The 26,443-nt window shown below is 38.4% G+C and overlaps 1 protein-coding gene across 5 annotated transcripts in view; it reads right to left on the reverse strand.

Annotated features, from left to right (window-relative positions):
- Positions 1-26,443, reverse strand: part of LOC125243895 (adhesion G protein-coupled receptor E3-like) — a 108,022-nt gene that overhangs the window by 71,053 nt on the left and 10,526 nt on the right. For all 5 annotated transcript variants that reach the window (XM_048153757.1, XM_048153756.1, XM_048153758.1 and 2 more), the window contains one exon: positions 1,047-1,103. In XM_048153757.1, the coding sequence (XP_048009714.1) occupies positions 1,047-1,103 (57 nt within the window). The remainder of the gene's footprint in view (positions 1-1,046; positions 1,104-26,443) is intronic.

Genomic DNA, 26,443 nt, shown 5'->3' on the forward strand with positions numbered 1-26,443 from the left:
TGTTTTGACCCAGCGGTTGGGTTAAATGTTTGCCCAACATGCTGGGTAGTTTTATTTAATTCAACTATTGTTTAAAAATGATTATATGTCTGGCTTAAAATGAGCCCAAAAATAGGTTGGAAATTAAAAATCAGACACATAATTACTAGAGGCAACAATAATAATCAAAATATGAACATTTATTAATAAGCAATTTAATACATGTTTATTATTTCATTATTATTAATTAAACATATTAATAAATGTTAATTTCCAACCTATTTTGGGTTCATTTTAAGTGATCAAAAAAGTCATTTTTAAACATCAGTTGAGTTAAATAAAAGTACCCAGCAGGTTGGGTTAAAGATTCAACCCAACAGCTGGGTCAAAACAACCCAATTGCTGGGTTTGTCCATTTTTAACCCAACTTGGGTTGTTTTAACCCAGCATTTTTTAGAGTGTACATGATTAGTCACGTACACTTATTGTAAAGTGTTACCATTATTATTATTATTATTATTATTATTAAAGAATTTATTTATCTCCATTATCTTGGTCTAGAAAGGATTATTTCAAAATTACCTAACATTTCCAGGTTCAGCATGAATCCTGGGTCACAAAACTTTAATAAAATAAATTAAAGTAACATAATCTGAGATCTCAGTGTTTCATATGCAAATAAAGAAAAAAAGTTTAACGTTTGCCAAATTAGTTCACTATAAAACGGCAGTATTTTATTTTACAGAAAATATGTGAAGGTGAAGTTTCCACGCAGCAAAAGTGTTTTATTCCAGTAGTGTCCTCATCCACACTGTGTCAGTGGTTTATTCGAGTCTAATCTAGTGCTATTGTGAGAGAGACAGAGAGCTGTCATTCCCTCAGTGACAGTCAGTGTTTGTACTGAGAAAAGATCAGGTGCTATGAGAAAAGTGTCAGTGAGAGTTACAGACGTAACAGAGAGCGGTGCGATCCCATGAAGGGTGACAAGTAGCGCAGAAACTTTGATTCACCTCTAAAGCTACAGACATAAATCCATAAAAACATCAGCCAACAGCAGAGTACATTACCAGTTGCAGTCGTCACCGGTGTAACAGTTGAAATGGCCAAGATAAGTCTTAAGACATCTAAAAAATAATGATGAATACAAATTAGCATATAAAAACACATATAAATATAAGCTTGCACTTAAAATAACAGTTCACCCAAAAATGAAAATTCTATCATGTCGTTCCAAACCAGTATGACTTTTTCTTTCGCACAGAAAACAAATTCCTTTCTATCCTAGATTTTCCTATTATCCCAACCCATCTTTTCCACATAATGAAACTCTTAAGCCTTTTCTGTTCAAACTGACCAAAAAAAAAAAAAATCACCATTGCAGTAATCTATACAGTATGATTTGGGTCTCATATTCCACATCTTCTAAAGTCAAACAACAGCCTATCAACAGTGTTATCAACGCCTATGAATCTACAGCGGTCAGCAAGGACGTGCACAGACATTTTGGGGGGCAGGGGCTCAAGTGAAAAAAAGGGCACTTCTCATAATTATTTATTTAAAAAAATAATAAACCCTTAAATATATTAAGACAACTCTGACTTCCTTACCAATTTATTTTAATTACCTCACACTCACGCAATTGTCTTATTCTTGATGTCTACAAAATAATCAGTTCAACACAGAGACCATGTTCTTCTTTAGTATTGACTAGGTTTATCACAAGAGCAGGCAACAGCAAAGGAAACTATGCCACAATGTGCATGTTTTCTACACTACTATTTTCAAGTAGCCTAGCTGTATATTTAGAATAAATGACTGCACCAAGGAGAGGGACATAGTTTCACAAATAATTTGTTTATTTTGCACAAATTAATAAATCGTTTTAATTCTTTTGGTGTTATTGGAATACTTCTTTCATGTAGTGAACAGTATTAAGATTTTGGTTCATTTTTGCTGCCATGTCTTTTACTCTAATGGAAAGAAAACTTAACCCTAACCCTACACATTTAGATGGTGTTTGTTTTAAGCCTACTACCATCCGTCTGTTTGCATCTGTATATTTCTTCTAAATTAACCAAAACAAGCTAATCTGCATATTCATCAAGAGTTTTTCCCCCCTGAAATGTTATAAATACATTATTATAACAAATGCCTGCAGATGGCGCCAAAAGCCTGCTGATTTTTGTTGTTACACCGCACAGCACAGCATGATCAAATCCATGAGCCAACCACCATAATTAAAAAAATATATTATTAGATAAATAATAATATTCGGCCACTTTTTTTTTTTTTTTTTTTTGATAGAAATGCTACAGCCACTTTTATTGATGTATTCTCCTGTGTAAGCATAGATTTAAGAATAGCATTATGTAATGCTGTATTATGATTTTTAAATAGTTTTAAATCGTGCATCCTTAGAAAACTGTCTAATTATGCGGTTCATGAATGCTCCTCTTCTGGTATTGACAGCCCTACAGATATCTTTAACATGGTTCAAAATGCAATGCATAGCACATTAAAATAATTGAAATTATAACATGACATAAATTACATTAGTATCAAATCAGGCAGATGCGTTGGTGGTCAGACTATTAACGCGGCGTTAAACGTATAAACAATCTCACCCTTAAATAGTTTCACAATAGTTTCACAAATTTCACATGTTTGTATACATACATAGGCTACCTGAAAGAGATGCACGGGATGGATCCATCTAGGGCTTTTTTTCTTTTTCGCTTCTCATCGCCAGACAGTAGGGCTGGGCGATATATTGCATGCGATTCTCACGCGCATTTCGTCAGTAAAGCCGGTTCCCTGATTACCTCTAAATCGCCATCACCTGCTTTCAAATGGAGCGCCTTTTAATAGACAAAGCCGTAGTTCACGGAGAAGCCACGCAAAATCGCGTTCAGTATCGAAGATGAATCGACTTCGATACTGAACGCGATTTTGCGTGGCTTATCAGTGAAATACGGCTCTGTCTATTAAAAGGCGCTCCATTTTAAAGCAGGTGATGGCGATTTAGAGGTAATCAGGGAACCGGCTTTACTGACGAAATGCGCGTGAGAATCGCATGCAATATATCGCCCAGCCCTACCAGACAGCAGTTGTATTTTCCCGGGAATAGTTGTCACATGTTTTCAGCCAGCAGCAAACACGAGGTGGAGCGGGGCGCGCGCGCGTGCGGGAATGAATGGAGTGTCGCGGAGGAAGGGCTGCTGAACTCGACATTGCCGACCTGATATATAGTATTTATTATTAATAATTTTTTATTCAGTAAATATATTTTTGACAGGGAAGCTGTGCGCAAACAGGAATATTTATTAATTTATTTTAAAAAGGAAGAAGGAAGAAAAGGGCAGGGGCTCAAGCCCCCTTTTATGTCTATGTGTGCACGTGCCTGGCGGTCAGGTGGTACAGCGGCCACGTGGTACATGTGGGAGCTTTCAGAAAACTCCCAACTTACAAGCTGTAATTGCAAGCTCTACGAGGACGTGAATGCTTTTTACAAGCTAGAATCTCGTAACTACAGGAATTATGAGGCCGCGTGAATGCACCTTTATTGCAGAGCATTCTGGGTGCCACCAATCAAAAATGTATCCATGGCTCCCATCATGCATTGCAGTTTGAATAAAGTGCTTATGAGCTTAATTTTCGTAATTTCCTTTATTCTAAATATTTTCCTTTATTTTTTGCTGTTTTTATGTGACTTTTTAGTAGCTGATTCTTGATGTCTGTGTGTACCTTAAATAAATAGGCTGTGTGTGCACATGCGTGTGTGCGTGCGGCTAATTAACTCAAAGGGATTTCCAGTGCTTGGTAATAAGCATTTATAGAGCAGGTAATAAGATCTGATCATTTAAGGGGCAATCTATTGCAGACAGAGAGTCAGAACCAAATATGTATTGTGCACAAGCTTTATTAACTAAATCACGAACACATAGCTAAACTAACACATAACATACACGCAGGTCACACACATGCATAGGTAAAAATGAGCAATGATAGAGTTTAACCGGAAGTGGGACAGAAAATTGAACTATGGGAAAAAGTCAAAAACAATCTGGAAAAGACCATCAGTTTTTCTCAGCAATAAAGCACCTTTTCTAACAAACTTGATTCACAAATTAGTACTGAATCGCTGTTTAGTGTTCAAATGTACGATAAAATGCCTTTACTCTGTTGCTATTATGGTGCGTTCAAGTCCTTCTGGGAAGTTCGTATTTACGAGGTGGGAAGTCGTGTGTACGACGGTAGGTGCGTTCAAGTCACTTTCGTCGGAGTATGATGGCAGTGTGCCTTCTCTAAATTAATTACACAAAACAACAACACTTCTACTTCTAGAAAATTTAGAGCAAAGAATGTGCATTGGTTGTATGTTGCTTTTTTATGTTTATAATTAATTTATGAAGCCATTGTAAACTTTATCGTTACATATTATATTGTTATATTATGATGCTATCGTATTTTTTGCTGGGAATTAGCTTACTTCATTGTAAATAGAAAAGCCTGACAATGTCACTGCTAAATACATAAGTATTATGGTATTTCCTCATGTTTCTCACTGACACGCCCCCAACTCGTACAGATCGGGGCTTAAAGAAAATCCCGAGCTCCCCACTCGTATTTACGACATTGTGGTGGTGTTCAGGTGTGTTCAGCTCGTAAATATGATCTTTCCGACGTGACTTGAACGCACCATTACTCTGCAGGCTGAGGAGAAATCCTTGATGGTTTGGTCCGAAGTCGTAATCAATATCTTCTGCGTTGGATGAAGAAATATGAAACAACTTAAGCTGTTAATTTGACTCTTGCAGTAGGAAAGATGAGCACATGGCTGGGGTGCAGGTTTAGGACTACAGGCCTTGCAGACCCACAGGCCTTGGCCTGAAGAGACCTTCAGTATGGGTGTCACATTTCTGCCCACTGCTGCTTCCTTCCACTCCCCACCGGTGGTCTCTGTTTCACCATTAAAGGTCATTGCACACTGAGTCCGAAATTCGCATGCGAAACTTTCGCACGTTAAAAAATAAATTCGACCTCACGTTATGTCAATCGCGTTTGCACACTGCCTCCGAAACTTTCGTCCGTCAAAAAAATATTCGGATCAGGTTCGATTTTCTGCGTTTTTCGCATCCGTGGCACGCATTTTGAGAGACGTTCTGACAATTCAGAGCCACCGTACGCGAACGCAAAAATCCAGAATGCCATCTGACAAGTTGATCCACGTCGTCTACAGCACAAAACAGCAGCACTGAATGACAAACAACGTGAGGAATACAAAGAGACCGAATATAAAGACAGATTGTGCCAGTAGTAAGCATCAAACAGAGCCACTGACATCCTGAAGTAAACTTTGAAACGCTCGGATAATCCCGCAGCTCCTTGATGAGGTGAATTCTCCTTTCTCTCTTTGCAATCTCGGGATTGAATGGACCCAATATTTCCTCTTTCTTTTTCTCTTTTTAAGAAGAGAGGAGACAACTAACCGTGCTCACTGCTTGAAGACTTCATTTTGTATTGTTTTGCGATTTGTTTTGCGATTTTTTTCGCAACGCATTCATTAATACGCATCGGACTCAGTGTGCAAGGTCTCTGTGCGTGACGAATTTTTAGGATTGCGAATACGAAAAAACGCATGCAAAAATTTCGGACTCAGTGTGCAAAGGCCTTAAGACTTTTTCATTGCACACACGCAGTCACTTCACTCTGGAACACATTTCCCAGAATCCCCCAGCTAGGCACTGATCACACTCACACCTGTTTCCCATCAGGAACCCTTTATAAGCTGCACTCCCTCAGACACACATTGTTGGGTCCTCGGCAGTGGACCGGTTGAATGCTTGGTGAGCGAAATTGTTCTTTGAAAGTTTTTCGAGTGGAGCAGAGCGATTCTGGAAATTCCAAAAATATTTATCGGACATTTAAGGCAGTTGAGCACAACTGTTCCGTGAATGGATCGGAGATAGGTAGGTGGGGGAAAATGGATTACAATGAAAGGAGATATGAAAGAAGTACAGTGGATAAGAGGGGAGAGATGAATATTAAGAAAGATAAAAGAAGCAAGAGAGTAAGAAGTGAAAATGATGATGATTCTGAAAATGATGGCGAAAATCAAGAAACTTTTCAGAAAGAAATGGAGAAATATGAGATTGTAATACACTTTAATGAAAAGAATCAGGAAATAATGAAGAAAGTTAGCCCATTTGTGCTAACTACCACTCTGGCAAATAAAATAGGGGAAATTGAGTTTGCGAAAATCCTTGATGGTAATTTATTGGTAAAATGTGCTGATGCAGGGCAAATGGAGAAAGCTCTGAAAATTAAGGATACAGCAAAATGCAATTAGGTAGAAAACATAGGAAGGGTCGGAACAAGGAAAAAAGATGGAAAGATAGGTGTGATAACGGGGGAACCAATGAGTGTAACGATGGAGGAATTAAAGAAGAATATTAAAGGGGCAAAAGTTGTGAATGTTCAAAGAATGAAAACAACAAGGGATGGAGTGGTAAAGGACAGTGAGACAGTGCCAATAGAATTTGAAGAAGAGATTGTGCCAAAGAAAGTATTCCTGGGGTTTATGAGTTACCCAGTGAGGATGTATATACCAAAACCAATGAGATGCTTTAAATGTCAAAGGTTTGGTCACACTGCAAATAACTGTAATAGGCAGAGAAGATGTGCAAGATGTGGAGGAGACTATTATTATAAAGAGTGTGGCTCAGGGGTTCCACCAAAGTGTTGCAGTTATGGAGGAGCCCACAGTGTGGCTTATAGTGGGTGTGAAGAAATGAAACGGGAGACAAATATTCAAAAGATAAGAGTGGGAAAAAAAAAAAACCTATGCAGAATCTGTTAAGGTATCTATGGAAAAGGAAAGTAAAACACATGAGGAAGTAGAGATGGATACACTGGAGCAACAGCAAAACAACATTGAAGGACAGTATGTAAAGAAAACAGATTTAGTAACATTTATAGCAGGTGTGATAAATAGTACAGCTAAAGTAAAATCCAAAAATGACAAAATCCAATTAGTGGTTAAAGCTGCAGTCAAACAATTAGTATTATTAACTATTACAACCCATGTAAAAGACTGGAATTAGAAAAGCTATTAAGGATATCAGGACAAGACAGACAAAAAGTAATCTGGTGCGCAGATTTTAATGGTCATAGCTCAGCATGGGGAAGTAATCATATAGACGCTAATGGTAGGGTAATTGAAGAATTGATGGATGAAAGAGAATTGGTATGCTTGAATGATGGTAGAGGAACTAGAATAAATGTACTAACAGGGAATGAGTCAGCGTTAGACGATATGTTAGTGTCTAATTCACTCACAGGAAATAGTAAATGGGAAGTTTGGACAGCAAACACAGTGGGAAGTGATCACTACCCTGTTTTATACTCAGTGTGTGGAAGATTGGAAATAAGATCAGAAGATAGAATTCCCAAATGGAAGTTCGGTAAAGCTGACTGGGAAAAATTTAGGAAACTGAGTGATGATGCAATGACTAGTATTGAGATGGCTGGCAACATAGATGATGTTAATAATCAGATAACTTCAGCAATTATTATGGCAGCAGAGGAAGCTATCCCTAAGGGGAGAAATGGGGTAAATTGAAAATTAGTGCCGTGGTGGAATGTAGAGTGTTATCAGGCTGTAAGAGACAGAAATAAAGTGTTCAGAATGCTTAAAAGAACACATAATCTGCAACATCTAATTCAGTACAAGAAGGCTCAGGCAGTAGTTAGAAGAACAATACGGCAAGCAAAGAGGACCAGTTGGAGGAATTTTTGTGACGAAATACGACAGACTACACCGGTGGGAGAAGTGTGGGGAATGATAAAAAGGATGGGGGGAGACAGGAATATTTGAAGAGGAAACAGCAGTATCCAACAAGGATAAAGTAGAGATTATGGTTAAATCGTTTACAAAGGTGCATAGTTCAGAAAATTTGTCAGAAGAAGGGAGAAGGAGAAGATCGATAACGTTGAATCAGCATCTTCATGATTTAAATAGGAAGGATGAAACAGGAAATGTGTTAGATGAACCATTTACCTTGACAGAGATGGTTAGAGCAATTAAAAGAGCAAAACCTACATCTCCAGGAAAAGATCACGTTTGTTATTTAATGTTGAAACAATTGGGGTGGAAATCATTATTGAAGCTGATGGAGGTATATAATAAAATATGGAAGGAGGGAAAATTCTCAAATATCTGGAAAGAAGCGGTAGTTATTCCAATAAGGAAACCAGGTAAGGATCCAACTAAACCCACAAGTTATAGACCAATAGCTCTTACATCTAATTTATGCAAAGTTATGGAGAGGATGATAGAAGATAGATTGACTCATGACCTTGAAAAAAGAGGATTACTGGTTAACTGTCTAAGTTAAGTGACTTTAGGAAAGGTTGAAGTACAGTAGATTCTGTGGTAAGATTAGAGACGGAAATAAGAAAGGCACAAGCAAACGAGAGCATAGTAGCTGTATTTTTTGACATAGAAAAAGCCTATGACATGATGTGGAAGGAGGGGTTATTAATCAAACTGAATAAGATAGGGGTTGGAGGGAAGATATTTAATTGGACAAAGGATTTTCTTTTCGGAAGGAAAATACAAGTAAGGATTGGGACTGACGTGTCAAATAAATACACAGTTGGAAATGGCACACCTCAAGGCAGTGTGATAAGCCCTTTACTTTTCATTATTATGATAAATTATATATTTGGGGAAGTTCCAGAAGACATAGGTAAGTCTTTGTTCGCAGACGATGGGGCGCTGTGGAAGAGAGGAAGAAATATGGAATACATAACCAGGAAAATACAGGAAGCAATTGATAAAGTAGTGCAGTGGGGTTATGAGTGAGGGTTTAGATTCTCTGTAGAAAAGACTCAGTCAGTCTTTTTTACTAGAAAGAGAATTCAGGAGGGAGTGAGGCTAAGAATGTATGGAAGAGACTTAGAGAGGGTTGGAACTTTTAAATTTTTAGGTATTTATTTAGATTCACGATTAACATTTGCAGAATATATTCAGAGAATGGAGGATAAGTGCAAAAAAGTAATAAATGTAATGAGATGTCTGAGGGGAAGAGAATGGGGTGCAAGTAGATTATCACTGAAAAGAATATATGTGGCACTAATTCGATCAGTTCTAGATTATGGAAGCATAATATTCGGATCAGCAGCTAAAAAGTTAGTGGTAGTCCAGGCTCAGGCTTAGAGAATATGTTGTGGAGCTTTCAAAACAACACCAGTGTCAGCTATACAGGAAGAAATGGGAGAATTTCCACTAGAATTAAGAAGGAAACAGTTGATGGCAAATTATTGAGCTGGCTTACAAGGACATAATAATTCACATCCCACTAAAGAAGTATTGCAGGACAGCTGGGAGTATGGGAAAGATCTAAAAGAGAATTTTGGCCGGATTGGAAACGATATAGCAAAAAAGCTAGAAGTGTTTAATTTGAGGATAAGTTCCAGGGTAGTTTTTCCAGAGATTGCTCAGTGGAAGTTAGTTTGGACTGTGGTAGATTGGTATGTATTAGAGGAAAAAATGAAGGCAAAGGAGGATATTAATTTGGAAAGAGTGTTCAATAATCAAGTTGTGGAAAAGTATAATGAGTATATCCAGATTTATACGGATGGTTCTAAGAAACCAGAGACAGAGGTAACAGGATTGGGGGTGGTGGTACCCAATAAAGGAATAGGAATCAATAGAAGAATATCTAATATGTTAGGGGTATATACTGTGGAAATGCTGGCAATGTTAATTGCCTTTAGATGGGTGGAAAAGACAGGACAGGACAAAGTTTTGATATGCTCAGATTCATTATCAGTTTTAACGAGTATAAGATCATTCTGTTCAAAAAGTCATCAAGATATTTTGTTTGAAGTACTGCAGTCAGTGACAAGAATAGTAAATCAAGGAAGACAGGTAAGATTTATATTGGTTCCAGGACATGTAGGGATAAGGGGAAATGAAATGGCAGATAAATTAGCAAAAAGGGCATTATTAAAAAGAAACGTAGAAATGCAAGTAAGTATTAGCAAAGCAGAGGTTAAAAGTGTGATATGGGAGAAAATAAATCGAAAGTGGCAAGAAATGTGGGATAGAGAGGAGAAAGGGAGGCACTTATATCAAATCCAGGGGCATGTTAAAGAGACAAAAGCTGGAAGTGGAAATCGGAGAGAAGAATTGGTGTTAACTAAGTTAAGATTGGGACATTGTCTATTAAATAAAACACTTAAGATAATAGGGAAACATGAGACCAGTCAGTGTGAAGGTTGTCAAGAAGAGGAGTCAGTAGAGCATGTAGTCTTAAGATGTATAGGTATTTGTCATGCTTCTGCCCAATGCTGCTTCCTTCCACTCCCCACCAGAAGACTTTTTCACTGCACACATGCAGTCACTTCACTTTGGACTACATTTCCCACAATTCCCTAGCTAGGCACTAATCACACACTCACACCTGTTTCCCATCAGTGACTCTTTATAAGCTGCACTCAGCCACACACACATTGCTGAGTATTGTTTAGCCTTGTTTTCGACCTTGTCTCCGTGTTCCTTGCCCTGCCTGTGCTTTTTTTTTTTTTTTTTTTTTTTTTTTTTTTTTTTTTTTTTTTTAACATTTGTGACCAGTCACGGAAAGTAGGGACACAAGTCGGCTCTGGGGCATTTTGAGTTATTCACAGATTCTGTCAGTGCAGACTCCAAGCTTTCCAACGATGTGGGACACATGGAAATCTGATAATATTTGGAGAAGTTGTGGCCATTTGAAGGTGCCTACTCAAGAAAGATCTATAGGGAGAAAAACGCCTCTAAAGTTGCAGTTCTCGCCTGTTCTCACCTGCTGGGAGTGACAATAGGGCTCATTTACATCTCATTTAGATAAGCCATACCCCCTGTAAAGCTGCATGGACCACATACTATTAATAATAAAGGTTAATGTGCATTGTAAATGTCAGTAATTTATCTTTTTTGACTTTTATAAAAATGATTTAGAGGCTGAAATATGTGACTTTTTTGTCAAAACTCTATTTGAACTTGTGCATTGTAGATAACATTTTGCAAGACACTCCTTTAAAATCTGCCCATCATTTTTAATGTTATTATTTTAATGTTTATGTAAAGAAAAAGTACATATTGATGCTAATTTTATTTTTTATTTGCTGGTTTTCCACATAAAACTTGGTGAATTGACTTTTTGAACAGGATTCTGTGATAACCGTGATCATTTTGGTCACTATAATCATGAAATGAAATGTTCTCACCTGAGAAGCCTGTTAAAGAAGAATAGGCAATCCAGGAAATAACTGGACTAACAGAGGCCAGAGATTGCTAACTATGGCTATTCAAAACACTTTTCAAGACTATAAATACACGATTGAGACGATGAATGCATGTATTGACTGAATTTGCGTCTGAATAGCGCTGGCTCCGTGGGCGTGGCCGCATTAGCGGATAATGAGCTGAATCACGGACTTCTGACATGGCTCTCTTTTCATACAGATTACATAAACACAGAAGGTTTGTTTTTTTTCAGACATAAGTATAATTATTTTATGATTAGTAGGCTATTCACTAAGTTACAGTTCATTTTCTGAGAACTATCAGATTGGAGTTCGTTCAGAGGGAGAGGAGAGATCACGCATCATGTTAGTTTTCTTTATTTTTCAAAAAGCACAACATTTTGTTTTTACTCTGAGTGTACACAAATAAAAGAAGACATTCTATAGTTTCAATTGATATATTACTTATGTCTCTATGACAAAAAATGACGGAGTATTTTAAGTCTGTTTTGCTGCAATGTGAAAAAAATCCTGCAAAATGCGCCGGCGCATTACCCGACTCCAGAGAGGTAATGTTTTATTATGCCGCTTTCATCGTCGCTCAGATCGCCTTCAGAATCAGTGAGCGCTTGTTCATAAGCATCCGGCTTGTCGAAGAAGTACTTCAAAACATTTTCGGTGTAACGGCCACGGTTCTTCATTGAATTTTGATATCAGCTAGAGCTGGCCAGAGCGCTGCATAATAAGTAGCCACGCTTCCCAGTATGGAAATACACACAGACATGACACGCCCCTACTGCGTGCTAGAATCTCCGAAAAACAAGCCGATTTCAACCTCAAAATGTACGCTTTTAAATATACCAATACTGCTATCTCAAACACGGAAAGGCTTCTTCATGATCTCAACTAACAGATTCTGCAAAAAAACGAAAATCACCAATTTTGAAAAAAAATGCTTCTTTCTCATTTTGCTCAAGAGTTGTGCTGCCGACTTGTGTCCCTGGTTTCCATGACGGGTCACATTTTAAGTTTATAACTATTTACAACAGAGCCCAAGATCCACCCACAATCATAAGAAAAAGAGATACAATAAGACTTAACCTGTTAACCAGCACTGGCACGCCGACGCACCAAAGAATAAAAAAAAAAATCAACATTTCAACATACAGGTCCTTCTCAAAAAATTAGCATATTGTGATAAAGTTCATTATTTTCCATAATGTAATGATAAAAATTAAACTTTCATATATTTTAGATTCATTGCACACCAACTGAAATATTTCAGGTCTTTTATTGTTTTAATACTGATGATTTTGGCATACAGCTCATGAAAACCCAAAATTCCTATCTCAAAAAATTAGCATATCATGAAAAGGTTCTCTAAACGAGCTATTAACCTAATCATCTGAATCAACTAATTAACTCTAAACACCTGCAAAAGATTCCTGAGGCTTTTAAAAACTCCCAGCCTGGTTCATTACTCAAAACCGCAATCATGGGTAAGACTGCCGACCAGAAGGCCATCATTGACACCCTCAAGCGAGAGGGTAAGACACAGAAAGAAATTTCTGAACGAATAGGCTGTTCCCAGAGTGCTGTATCAAGGCACCTCAGTGGGAAGTCTGTGGGAAGGAAAAAGTGTGGCAAAAAACGCTGCACAACGAGAAGAGGTGACCGGACCCTGAGGAAGATTGTGGAGAAGGACCGATTCCAGACCTTGGGGGACCTGCGGAAGCAGTGCACTGAGTCTGGAGTAGAAACATCCAGAGCCACCGTGCACAGGCGTGTGCAGGAAATGGGCTACAGGTGCCGCATTCCCCAGGTCAAGCCACTTTTGAACAGCACTGGACTGTTGCTCAGTGGTCCAAAGTACTTTTTTCAGATGAAAGCAAATTTTGCATGTCATTCGGAAATCAAGGTGCCAGAGTCTGGAGGAAGACTGGGGAGAAGGAAATGCCAAAATGCCTGAAGTCCAGTGTCAAGTACCCACAGTCAGTGATGGTCTGGGGTGCCATGTCAGCTGCTGGTGTTGGTCCACTGTGTTTTATCAAGGGCAGGGTCAATGCAGCTAGCTATCAGGAGATTTTGGAGCACTTCATGCTTCCATCTGCTGAAAAGCTTTATGGAGATGAAGATTTCGTTTTTCAGCACGACCTGGCACCTGCTCACAGTGCCAAAACCACTGGTAAATGGTTTACTGACCATGGTATTACTGTGCTCAATTGGCCTGCCAACTCTCCTGACCTGAACCCCATAGAGAATCTGTGGGATATTGTGAAGAGAAAGTTGAGAGACGCAAGACCCAACACTCTGGATGAGCTTAAGGCCGCTATCGAAGCATCCTGGTCCTCCATAACACCTCAGCAGTGCCACAGGCTGATTGCCTCCATGCCACGCCGCATTGAAGCAGTCATTTCTGCAAAAGGATTCCCGACCAAGTATTGAGTGCATAACTGAACATAATTATTTGAAGGTTGACTTTTTTTGTATTAAAAACACTTTTCTTTTATTGGTCGGATGAAATATGCTAATTTTTTGAGATGCCAAAATCATCAGTATTAAAACAATAAAAGACCTGAAATATTTCAGTTGGTGTGCAGTGAATCTAAAATATATGAAAGTTTAATTTTTATCATTACATTATGGAAAATAATGAACTTTATCACAATATGCTAATTTTTTGAGAAGGACCTGTATAAGGTCCAACCAAAATTGTATTGTATGGTGGCGCCATGCATTTTAGATGTGCTGCTCTCCAAAAGAGCAATGTCCAGCAAATAGGACATCTAAGTGGACATAGCTGGGGTAGATGGTTCCAACCACAGTTTCAGGATAACCTTTTTAGCAGCAGTAAGGGCAGCTGACAGAACCCTCTTTTGATTGACAAATGGTGATAGTGAAGAGTCATCCAGCAAAAGAAAAACCAGAGGGTCCATTCAAAAAGTGAAACTTGTATATTATATTCATTCATTACACACAGACTGATATATTTCAAATGTTTATTTCTTTTAATTTTGATGATTATAACTGACAACTAAGGAGAAACCCAAATTCAGTACCTCAGAAAATTAGAATATTGTGAAAAGGTTCAATATTGAAGACACCTGGTGCCACACTCTAATCAGCTAATTAACTCAAAACACCTGCAAAGGCCTTTAAATGGTCTCTCAGTCTAGTTCTGTAGGCTACACAATCATTGGGAAGACTGCTGACTTGACAGTTGTCCAAAAGACGACCATTGACACCTTGCACAAGGAGGGCAAGACACAAAAGGTCATTGCAAAAGAGGCTGGCTGTTCACAGAGCTCTGTGTCCAAGCACATTAATAGAGAGGCGAAGGGAAGGAAAAGATGTGGTAGAAAAAAGTGTACAAGCAATAGGGATAACCGCACCCTGGAGAGGATTGTGAAACAAAACCCATTCAAAAATGTGGGGGAGATTCACAAAGAGTGGACTGCAGCTGGAGTCAGTGCTTCAAGAACCACTACGCACAGACGTATGCAAGACATGGGTTTCAGCTGTCGCATTCCTTGTGTCAAGCCACTCTTGAACAACAGATAGCGTCAGAAGTGTCTAAAGACAAAAAGGACTGGACTGCTGCTGAGTGGTCCAAAGTTATGTTCTCTGATGAAAGTAAATTTTACATTTCCTTTGGAAATCAGGGTCCCAGAGTCTGGAGGAAGAGAGGAGAGGCACACAATCCACGTTGCTTGAGGTCCAGTGTAAAGTTTCCACAGTCAGTGATGGTTTGGGGTGCCATGTCATCTGCTGGTGTTGGTCCACTGTGTTTTCTGAGGTCCAAGGTCAATGCAGCCGTATACCAGGAACTTGACATGGCACCTGCACACAGTGCCAAAGCTACCAGTACCTGGTTTAAGGACCATGGTATCCCTGTTCTTAATTGGCCAGCAAACTCACCTGACCCCGTATTGTGAAGAGGAAGATGCGATATGCCAGACCCAACAATGCAGAAGAGCTGAAGGCCACTATCAGAGCAACCTGGGCTCTCATAACACCTGAGCAGTGCCACAGACTGATCGACTCCATGCTGCTGCAGTAATTCAGGCAAAAGGAGCCCCAACTAAGTATTGAGTGCTGTACATGCTCATACTTTTCATGTTAATACTTTTCAGTTGGCCAAGATTTCTAAAAATCCTTTCTTTGTATTGGTCTTAAGTAATATAATAATTTTCTGAGATACTGAATTTGGGATTATATAATTTTCTGAGATACTGAATTTGGGATTTTCCTTAGTTGTCAGTTATAATCATCAAAATTTAAAAGAAATAAACATTTGATATATATCAGAAAATACTGGGAGAGAGAATTCATCTTGTAGGATCTGAAAGGACTTAAGCCTATAATCATTGTACAGATCTTTTAGGGTATAAATACCACATTCGACCCAGCATTTAGAAATAAACGGTTCATTACCTGTACAGAGGTTACTGTTATGCCAAATGGGGGTAGAATTGCTATAGGAATCTGAAGGTCCCATGATCTTTTCTGCCGCTTTCCAGATTTTAATAGAATGACATATAATTGGACCAAACTTTTCCAAAACCTTCTTATGTATTCCAGTAAAAGGTAAATCCTGAAGACGCAATGGGTAAATAATATTATTTTCTAAGGCCCGCCATGACACAGGAGAGACAACATCAATCCAAGTCCTAAGCGGTCTCACTTGGTACGCTAAATAATAGGACCAAAAATCTGGTAGCAATAAGCCACCATGGGGTTTCAGCTGGTACATAGATTTAAGACGAATTCTAGGCTGTTTATTATTCCATAAGAATTTTGTTACCACTATATTAAGCTCTTTAAAGTAACCAATAGGTGGTGCCAGAGGTAACGTAGAAAATAAAAAGCTCACCCTCTGAGGTATATTCATCTTAACAGTGGCTATCCTACCATGAAGAGCCAAACAGAGTGGAGACCAACACAGAAGATTGCTTTTAATCTTATCAAGAAGAGACTGATAGTTCCATTTAGCAATGTGTGAAAGTGAAGAAAAACTCTAATCCCCAGATAATTAAACTGGTCGGTAAATGGAATTATAGTGGGTAAGGTCTGAATCTCTGATTTAGCAGCTATGTTAAGGGGCAGAAGTACGGATTTGCTCCAATTAATTTTGTAACAAGACAATTTACTGAACGTATCAAATCATTTTAAGCATTCACTAACAGAATCTGTGATATTTGATAGATACAAAAGAACATCGTCAGCATAGAGTGGAATTTTATGGGTCATATTCATACAGCTTATAGGATTACAGAGCATTGTCTAATCGCTTGGGCCAAAGGCTCTGATAAATTAAAAAGCAAGGGTGACAGGGGACATCCTTGATGAGTACCCCTGCCTAAGCAGAAGGAAGGAGAGATATGGGGACCTGTCACAAGGCAGACTAGAACTCAGGTCTCTGGTGTGGTGGTTGAGAGATCTGCCACTAGGCCACAGAGGCTGTAATGTTGGACCCAAAGGAAACACTCAAGGCAATGTTGGTTTATTTAAAAAAAAAAAAAAAAAAGGTCCTTGCAAGCCAAAAATCCAACAAAAGTTCTTCTCAGACAGAGGAATTAATAACATGAGAGATAAATGGGAAAATAAAAACTCCACGAGGAGAGAAAACAAAACTAGAGCACATAAACAATCAAATAACTAAGAACACCTTACTTGAGGAAGCTTACTTGGAAAAACAAAGCAGGTAGCACACAGCCAAGACTCAAAAACCAAGTGAGGAACAGAGGGAAAAACACAGCTAAAATACCCTAGGAGAAATAAGGCACAGGTGACCTGGATAATGCTAACAAGAGTAAACGAGGAAGAATTAAGGCAGAGGGGAACACAGGGGACCTCTAGAGGCATGGAGACAAACTACAGGAGGTAGAATGCTGACAGGGACCAATAAGTACTCTTACTGAACACTCAAAATAAATGGTTTTGACAGCATGCAGGGAAAAAAACCAAACCCAAAATGCTTCAGGACAGACCACAAAAAATCTACTCAATTCTGTCGAAAGCTTTCTCTGCATCCAAAGAGAGGATTGCAGAGGAAACAATATAGGTGTCTGCTTGTTGAATAATATGAAGAAGCCTATGTATGTTGTCTGCAGCAAATCTCCCCCTTAAAAAACCTGACTGATCATACTTGATCAAGTCTCCTACACACCGATCCAATCTTAAGGCCAAAACTTTTGCCATTAGCTTTGAATCTGTGGATAGGAGGCTAATCGGCCTGTAACTAGAACACTCAAGGGGATCCTCTCCTTTCTTCAACAGTAAAGTTATCAAAGCTGTGTTTCTATGTAGAGCACTTTTTTCTAGCAAAACTAAAAGAATTAAGCATCAATGGAGCCACTATGTGTATGGAAGCAGAATAGCATATGTGTAGCAGAATTCAATTTGCAATGTAATATGCAAAATGGCAATGCAATATGTAAAATGACAATGCATTTCTGTATTTAAATTTACATTTTTCATACCATATATGTAATGTTTGGAGCAAAATGATAATTCAAATTCAATAATATAATTTACATTTGCCATTTCCTACACTACGTTTAACATATAATTTAAACATATATTTTAATGCTTTATAAATTGCAAAATTAAAATGAAAATGTATTACAGAAATAATTATATATGTTTAACACATTGCATTAAGGCGGGGCAAGCTGTTGGAAACATGGTGGCAGCATATGAAGAGCGAGGCATAAAATGGCAGATGAAGCTGAGCAAGAACAGAGAAATGTCAATATTCCTGCAGATTATGCACTTCTGTCAGTCATAGAGCCAGTACGTTATTAGAAGCATAGATATTTATGGTTATGGCATCTCGCAGAGAACGAACCAGCTGGAAAATTTCCCGTGAAATGTCACTTGTTGGTGTGTTGGTATCTTTAATGTCCTGTGGTAGCTTTAACAGCTTTAATAGTGTAATACTTAGTTTATAATCAGAATATAGTCACTTAAATACTCAGGCTTAGTGTTAATTTAGTTATTCAAATATAACATTAAACAGACGCATCCCTCAGTGTTCCTCCTAAGCAAAATGCAATTCGATCTGTTTTCACACTTGTAAAAAAAAGCCTCAACACACTGTAAATTAAGGACTTATTGTGCACAGATTCATTGAACAAAATAAGAGCTTTCACAAGTGCTGAAGCTGAAAGAGCTTGCTGAAATCATTGAACTTGAGCTGCACTGACAGCTGCTGTGATTATACAGGGAGTGCACTTTCTGACTAACCAGAATGAACAATAGGTGGGAGGACTATAAAATAATCCCCAGGAATGATAGCAGCAATCTAAATATATGCATACACATACATGTACATACAAATAACGTTATTACGTATATAAATGTAAACATAAAATTGGTTAAACTTACATGGGCGGACTCGGGCATAGAACAGAAAAACACAAACAAGAACAGTAACAAAATGGGCAATAAGCAAAGAGTGGAAACACACTCTTCTACCTGCCCACAAAGTAACAATCTTTGGATATGCGGCCAACTAGCAGTCCGGCTTGTCCGTCAATGCCTGACCCGGTCTTTTTTGGATTAAAAAATAGTCAGTCAAACCGCCTCAGTAAGGTCCTCCATGGGAACTGCGGATTCTCATGACACAGGCACTGAAACTCCCTTCAGAGAAGAATTTGCGATGGGATCCAGATTGCGGACGAACTTTTCAACCTCCGCCGGTGTCTCCAAAAGTGAAACCTTCCCTCGGTGAGAGACTTTCACTAAAGCAAAAAAGACGTTATTCCAAAATGGGTTAGCTTCTTCCTTGCCAATGCCATCGATCTCATCTTGGACGCAGTTTGGCTGTAGTCTGGAAAGAAGAGCAAGAAGAGCGGAGATCCATTATGAAGAATTTGTCCAACACCTCGGGCTCCATTCAGGATCGCATTCCAATCTTGATACCGCAGCATCTTGAAGATGAATGTATGAGGGGTAGATTTTTACCACTGTATACATGGTGAGCTCTTTCGATCTCCAATACCTTGCCAGTGAGAGAGGGAATCCATTTAGGAAGGTGATTTTGTATAAATCGTAGAGGGTCATCTCCTTCTACACCCTCTTCAAGTCCCACTAAATGTACATTAGACTGTGAGTAGAGCAACCAAAACTAACCAAGTGTTGATGGTTTAACTGAGAACAAGTATATAAGGGATACTGAGTAAGGGAGCAATCAAACTACACCGCCATTACTACCGGTGGGTCACGTGATCCCCCTGCCTGTGTTTTTGACCCTGGACTGTTTCTTTGTTTGATGATCGTTTGCTGCCTGCCTTGACCATAGACTGTGTTTGGATTACTCTTTTGCCTTGCCTTTCCTGTATCTGTTTGCTGGTGTTTGACCTACTGCCTGTACGACTACGCTCTTCTGTAATAAAGCCTGCATGTAGATCTCCAATTCCGTTGCCTCCGTTGATGAGGAACAAGATGAGGGAGACAGGGGTCCAAGACATCACATTAAAAGGGTTATTGAGCACAAAACAAAGGGCTCAGACCAGAATTCTTATGAATTTTTTAAGAGAAACAGGGATTTTTGTATAGGATTTGAATAGGTATAGGGGTATTAAGGAAGCTAGTCATATAAATAGTATTATTGTAGGTCAGGGAAGAAGTGTGTGTGTGTGTGTGTGTATGGTATGGTATGTGTGAACATGGGGGAAGGTGGATGATTAGTCTGTAAACCTATTTTCTGATCCACATTCTGGAACAGAAGGGGGCGGTAATGCACCAAAACGCTGGATGCCAACCGCCATAAAACAAGAAGAAGAAGAGGAAGACACACGTTGCTGAGTATTGTTTTGGCTTTCATTTGTATCCCGTGTTTTTCCTCGTTGTTGGCCTATTTCCTAGTAGATGTCTTTCCGTGTTCTGCCTTGCCTATCTGTGTTTTTGACCCTGGACTCACTCCTTGTTTTTGCTAGTTTGCTGCCTGCCCTGACCATTGCCTGTATTTTTGACTACTCCTTACCTTGCCTCTTCTGATCCTGTTTGCTGGTGTTTGACCTCCTGCCTGTTTGACTTCGCTCTTCTTTTAATAAAGCTTGCTTTTGGATCTACCACCCTTTTGATTCGATCGCCAACATTACAATGGGGGTAGGCTTGTAGCTAAATTCCAAATAAATAGATTATGATCCACAAATAAATGTAAAGGTATTCACAAAAAATAATCGTATTCACAAATGAATATAATGAGATCCACAAATATATGTTAGGAGTTTCACAAAAATTAATTGAATTCACAAATAAATAAAATGAGATTTGCTAATAAAAAAACATATTCACAACTCTGCCTGCATTTATTTGTGAATCACCACCTGTAGATTTGTGGATCTCTGCACGCATTTGTGGATCTCTTCCTGCACATTTGTGAATCACCTCACGCATTTGTGGATTCTGAAACAATTCTAGCATCACGACTGCAGACAAATCCACAAATAGGTCGACTCCACCCACCGACTGCTCAAGCCAATCAGTTAACGGCCACGTTGCACTGACCAATCGCAGCACACTTTCACTACAACCAATCACGTTTTGCTTTACAATCGGGGGCGGTGTCATCCTGCATTGGCTTAGAAAGGAAGTAGAGGGTTCTTAAACAATGGTACAGTAAAAACAGGTTTATAATTAATATCAAAGTTTGATGAAGGGCTGTAGAATACCCAATCAATAAAAAAAATAACAAGAAAATTGCAGTAGGCTATTTTTCTTTTCTTAGCTAAAAGTATACAGCGAGGTGTGTTATACACTCACGCACCTCGGTGTGTAGAGGAAAAGCAAAGGCTGACAATTACTCATGCCAAATGTGCGTGCTAAGGTGTGAATTACGGTGTGTTGTTGCCAAAATTACTTGTAAATATTAATATATACATTTATAGCTCTGATTGATTTTAAAGTGTCTTTTGGCTGCCGGCGCATACTAAAATGGGTCATTCTGTCATTCTACAGAAACGTCCACTTTTCTGTCCCTTGACTTTACAGAAATATTACTTGAAAAACACTTTAGGATTAAAATTTTTTATATTTTAATATGAAACAATATGTTATTTGAACAATTAAACCTTCTTGAGCCATCAATGTGGCAATATTTGTTTTTTAATTAATTATACAAATTCCAAGCACCACAGAAGTTCTCATCCCCACAGTCATGTACAGAGGGAAAGTACTTTATTTTGAGCTCAGGAACAGGTTTTTCTACCATTTCAAATACAATAATGTATGCATAACTATCAAATATATGATGTAAATTACATAAAAAAAACAAATGCTGAACAAATATTATTAAATATTTAATGAATGTAGTGGACCCCTGGAGTTGTGTCACTGGTGTTACCATTAACAAAAATCTCTTATTCTGAAATAAAAAATCAAACTGATGAAATCACTTGACTTCCTTTTTCCTATTTCCTGAAGATGAAGAAAGGCCAATGGAAAGTCCACTATCTCTAACAATAAAGTAGGTCATACTAGTGACTTCAACTAAAAGCTTCATACGAAATTATGATTTTTCTAATTCAAATTTCTGATAACTGAAAAGAGATAGATCAACTTTATTCAAAGCTATTCATTTAGTTCTTTTGCTTAAAATAGCACTAAGATTACATGATTCTAAATTTTCTTTCTCATTGTTAATCCTCCTTTGGGCAGTTATGGCTAAATTAAGGGTATATGGTTAAATTGAGTGCAAAAATGAAAATTCTGTCATTTATTACTCACCCTCATGCCGTTCCACACCCGTAAGACCTTCGTTAATCTTCGCAACACAAATTAAGATATTTTAGTTGAAATCCGATGGCTCCATGAGGCTGGCATAGGGAGCAATGACATTTCCTCTCTCAAGATCCATAAAGGTACTAAATGCATATGTATTGTTCATTTGCCCTCTTTTGCTTGCTGTTAATTCTGTTAAACTACATGTACGAGGCAAACTGTCTGCTTAAATAACAGCACTTAAGTAAGAAGAATTGTTTATCCTTCGACTAGCCACACAGAACATGTTTCTAGACGCCTTTTTTTTAAAAAGTTTAATTTATTTTAACCTAAGCCAAAGACTATAGATTAACACAAGACACGTCACTTGTATTGTTTTGAATGGGAGAAAGTGCAATGCGCAATATGGCGGAATAAGTCCCGCCTTCTAAATAAGAGCCAATCGCCAATTGGTAAAGTCAGTAGGTGTGTTCGAGCTCATGCAGCGCCGCACAGGCCGATCGGCGGCTGACTTGAAGCAGTGCATGCCGGTAAGAAATGTTGTCCGACTTGAGACAGCGCTGACATCATGTGACTGTGACGTATGGCTTTAAAGTACCGCGAGAGCGATTCGAGATCAGCTGCCCGAGGCAGCCAGCGCAGTTTCTAAAGAGGAGCTGCACGAGATCTGATGACGACACAGCTGTTTCACGATTGGCCGGATTCACCGCATGACAACGATCACGTGTGTTTCGTGTTTATTACCACGCCTTCAGTTCCACGAATCCTTACAAATCTGTAATTTTATAACAGTTAAAGCTCTTTTCATGTAGTCGCAATGTTATATTGTGTCATGTTTATCAAAATAAAACTGATAAAAAATGTAGACCCCACTACATTGGCATTTAAATAATATATGTTTATGTTGAACTTTATTCTTGTAAAAACATACAAACAGTAGGGCCTACATAAAGTATTGAATGAAAATGTCTCTGAAACATCAGTGTAATAGTCAAATATTGCATTTATTTCACTTCAGCTGTGATAAAGTATGCAAACGCAGTGCGAGCGTCACTACGGGAAGCAGAAAGTGTCTGACTTCATGTCTCCGTTTTCAACTCCTCCCTGACTGCACGCGGATACTCTCGCCGATCGGTTGCATCCTGCCGCAGCCGATGTCGAACACACCTATTGCGTCACTGCAGCGGCCGTTAGAAGCTCCGGTTTCTATAGAAACAGTCAGACGCTCGCCTCCGAAATGAAGCTGAAGAGACGCGCATTTAGGTCTGCGCATGCGCATTAGCCTGATCCAGCCTGAAAAATACAGTTTTTTTTGTCATGATTTGAGCGTTTGGAAAGAAAATTTATGAGACAATTGTTAGATTTCATTGGTGATTTCAAATATGAAATTTAATCGAAAGCTTGGTGAACAGATTTGGAGAATTTGATGTTTCCCCATTCAAAGAGATAGGAGCTGCACTTGGATGCCCGAGAGGCATTTCAAAGATGGTCGCCGAGTGATATGACTTGTCTTAAAGGGACTTTGCTAAGCGCCGCGTTTTTAGAACACCGTGTCATGACAAGATGGTGCAAAGGATGCGAGACGCAAGCGCAAAGGTCGAAGTCCGTCTAAAGCGTGTTTAAACAATTAAAAACAATGGAAAAGTAGATGAAATTGATAAACATGTTCTAAATTGTCACTGGACAGTAGAAAAGTGAAAATGGTAGCATTTTACTGAAAGTGAAAATAAGATTAAAAAAATCCCATATCATGGAGAGGTATGTTATAAAAGTGTTCAGTTTAAATAATTAAGAATAAGAATTATTAACTTATATAACTGGATTTAACCTTGTGATAAACATGCAAGTTTGCAAAATAGATTCCCAGCATTTCCCAGTTTATCAATCAAACATCGATGGATATGAGCAGCAAACCAGGTAATAAACTTAAATTAATAGGCCCTTAAATAATATTTTAAACATTAATTAAATGTTGTAACGTTACCATTGTTTGTAAAGAAGGCTTTTTAAATGTGACAGGTTATTGAATTACATAGCCTATAGATTAAGTAAAATGTCCAGCAGTCAAACACTTGATCACCCAAATATTTCAGATGAATCAGACTATTTTTTATTGTAAAAGTTATTTACAGCATCCAAAATAAATACAAAAAATTTATTTTTCAGGATTGCAACCTCTTTATTTGCATTATCCAAGACCATAGCTGCAGTGATGCAGAGACTCGTACTGGTACATCACTGATGCTCATTCAGGCTCATATTTGGTATTATACACATGGTATTGTGCAAAAGAATATACTCCAAAAATCATCCCCGTCCGAATAATGGCTGAAACTATACTGATGAGTTTCATGAAGATTTATTGTACATTAGCTACCATGAAATGTCAGTTTTTTGCTCCAGATAAGCTCTGTAAGAGCTTATACCTTTTCAGGGTTGCTTAACAAACTGGTAAACTTTCCATTCGTAAGAAAACTCAGATGAACCGTAATAATGTGCATGACACTTTCTCTTGTTCATTACTGCAGTGATCAGTAACACTCAGACCATAATACCCGTCAAAATAAGAGCCCCCATTTGTAAGATGGATAATGCAGACCTTATATATAATTACACTCACAAAAATATGTACAAAAACAATAAAGTCTGTTACATTTTGTAAGTGGGTTGTTTTTATCACACAAACAGCACTTCAGCTCAATTCAAACAAATTCGAACAGAGTCTGTTCCCGCCCCCGATTGTAAAGCAAAACGTGATTGGTTGTAGTGAGAGTGTGCTGCGATTGGTCAGCGCAGCATGGTTGTTATCTGATTGGATTGAGTAGTCAGTGGGTGGAGTCGACCTGTTTGTGGATTTGTCTACAGTCGTGACGCCAGAATTGTTTCAGAATCCACAAATGAGTGAGGTGATTCACAAATGTGCAGGAAGAGATCCACAAATGTACAAAAAGCAATTCACAAATGTACAGGTGGTGATTCACAAATAAATGCAGGCAGAGTTGTGCTTGTGACATAAAAACATAATCTCATTTTATTTATTTGTGAATTCAATTAATTTTTGTGAAACTCCTATATATGTGTGGATCTCATTCTATTAATCTGTGGATACGATTATTTTTTGTGAATATCTTTACATTTATTTGTGTATCATAATCTATTTATTTGGAATTTAGCTACAATCCTACCCCCATACTTCAGTCCGTCCAAAAGAAGCAAGAGACAGAGGCAGAGTTGTGCGTCTGGGAGGTCTGGGAGGAGCCACACCTCTTCGGGTGGACCTGACCAACGAGCAAAGTGGAATGTCTGTGGCGGGAACTTCCTTTTTGGGGGAATTTATAGCTCTTGTCTTTGAGCGGGATTAAACTGGCTGAGTTGTTTTGAAGAAACTATTAAAGATTCTTGTAGTACTGATATGTTGCACAGGAATCAATATATCATATACACAATCATTTAAATCTTCAAAATACAAACTCGTAGACACCAAACTTGGTATAGGTTGGTTTACATTAACCATTTGTTCTAATCATAAAATATGCATAAAACAGATATCATGCACACAACAGTTTGCAAAACAGTTATAATAATGTCATGGGATGCATGTTCATTTATAGATCGGTTCATCTATAAATTAATGCAGGAAAGTCTGATTTGAGGACTATGTGTCTCTTTGTCTCTGCTCTTCCAAGTGGCAACCCACATACTTCGGCGCAATAAAACTTGTAACTGAGTGAGGCCCCCTGTACAGACTGGTCTTCTCGGGGGATGGGGGACAGACCCCAAAATGAGTTTTAAACAATTATTTGTTAAATATACAAATAATTGTGTCTGATTTGTCTCAGTTGTTACAGGAGTCCCTGGGATGGCTCCAGCCAACTGGGGGAGACACGAGTGGCAGGGACAGCAGAGCGGACTCTGCTAAGGGAAAGACACAGGCTCACCGTAGGGAGGTTACCATGGAAGAAACACATATGCGACCAGTCACGGAAAGTAGGGACACAAGTCGGTTCTGGGGCATTTTGAGTTATTCACAGATTCTGAAAGTGTAATCTCCAAGCTTTCCAACGATGTGTAACACATGGAAATCTGATAATATTTGGAGAAGTTGTGGCCATTTGAAGGTAGGCACTCAAGAAAGCTCTACACTGTGTGCAGAATTATTAGGCAAGTTGATTTTCTGATCATATTTTTTTTCCGATCATATTTTTTTTCCAAGCACATTTTACCAATTCCAATCCACATCAATCTTAATAACTACTATTAATATTGTTTTTAATCATTTATAAGTGATATATAATTGTTCATGAAGGCTGGAAATGAAAAATGCCTTATATTCAGGTGTGCAGAATTATTAGGCAGGTTTTCTTTTACAGGCAAAATGAGCCAAAAATAAAGATTTAACTCAAGACTGAAAAGTCAAAAATTATTAAATGCTTATGAGAAGGACGCA

This window comes from Megalobrama amblycephala, linkage group LG13, assembly GCF_018812025.1.
Source record: "Megalobrama amblycephala isolate DHTTF-2021 linkage group LG13, ASM1881202v1, whole genome shotgun sequence".
NCBI classification, from domain to species: domain Eukaryota; kingdom Metazoa; phylum Chordata; class Actinopteri; order Cypriniformes; family Xenocyprididae; genus Megalobrama; species Megalobrama amblycephala.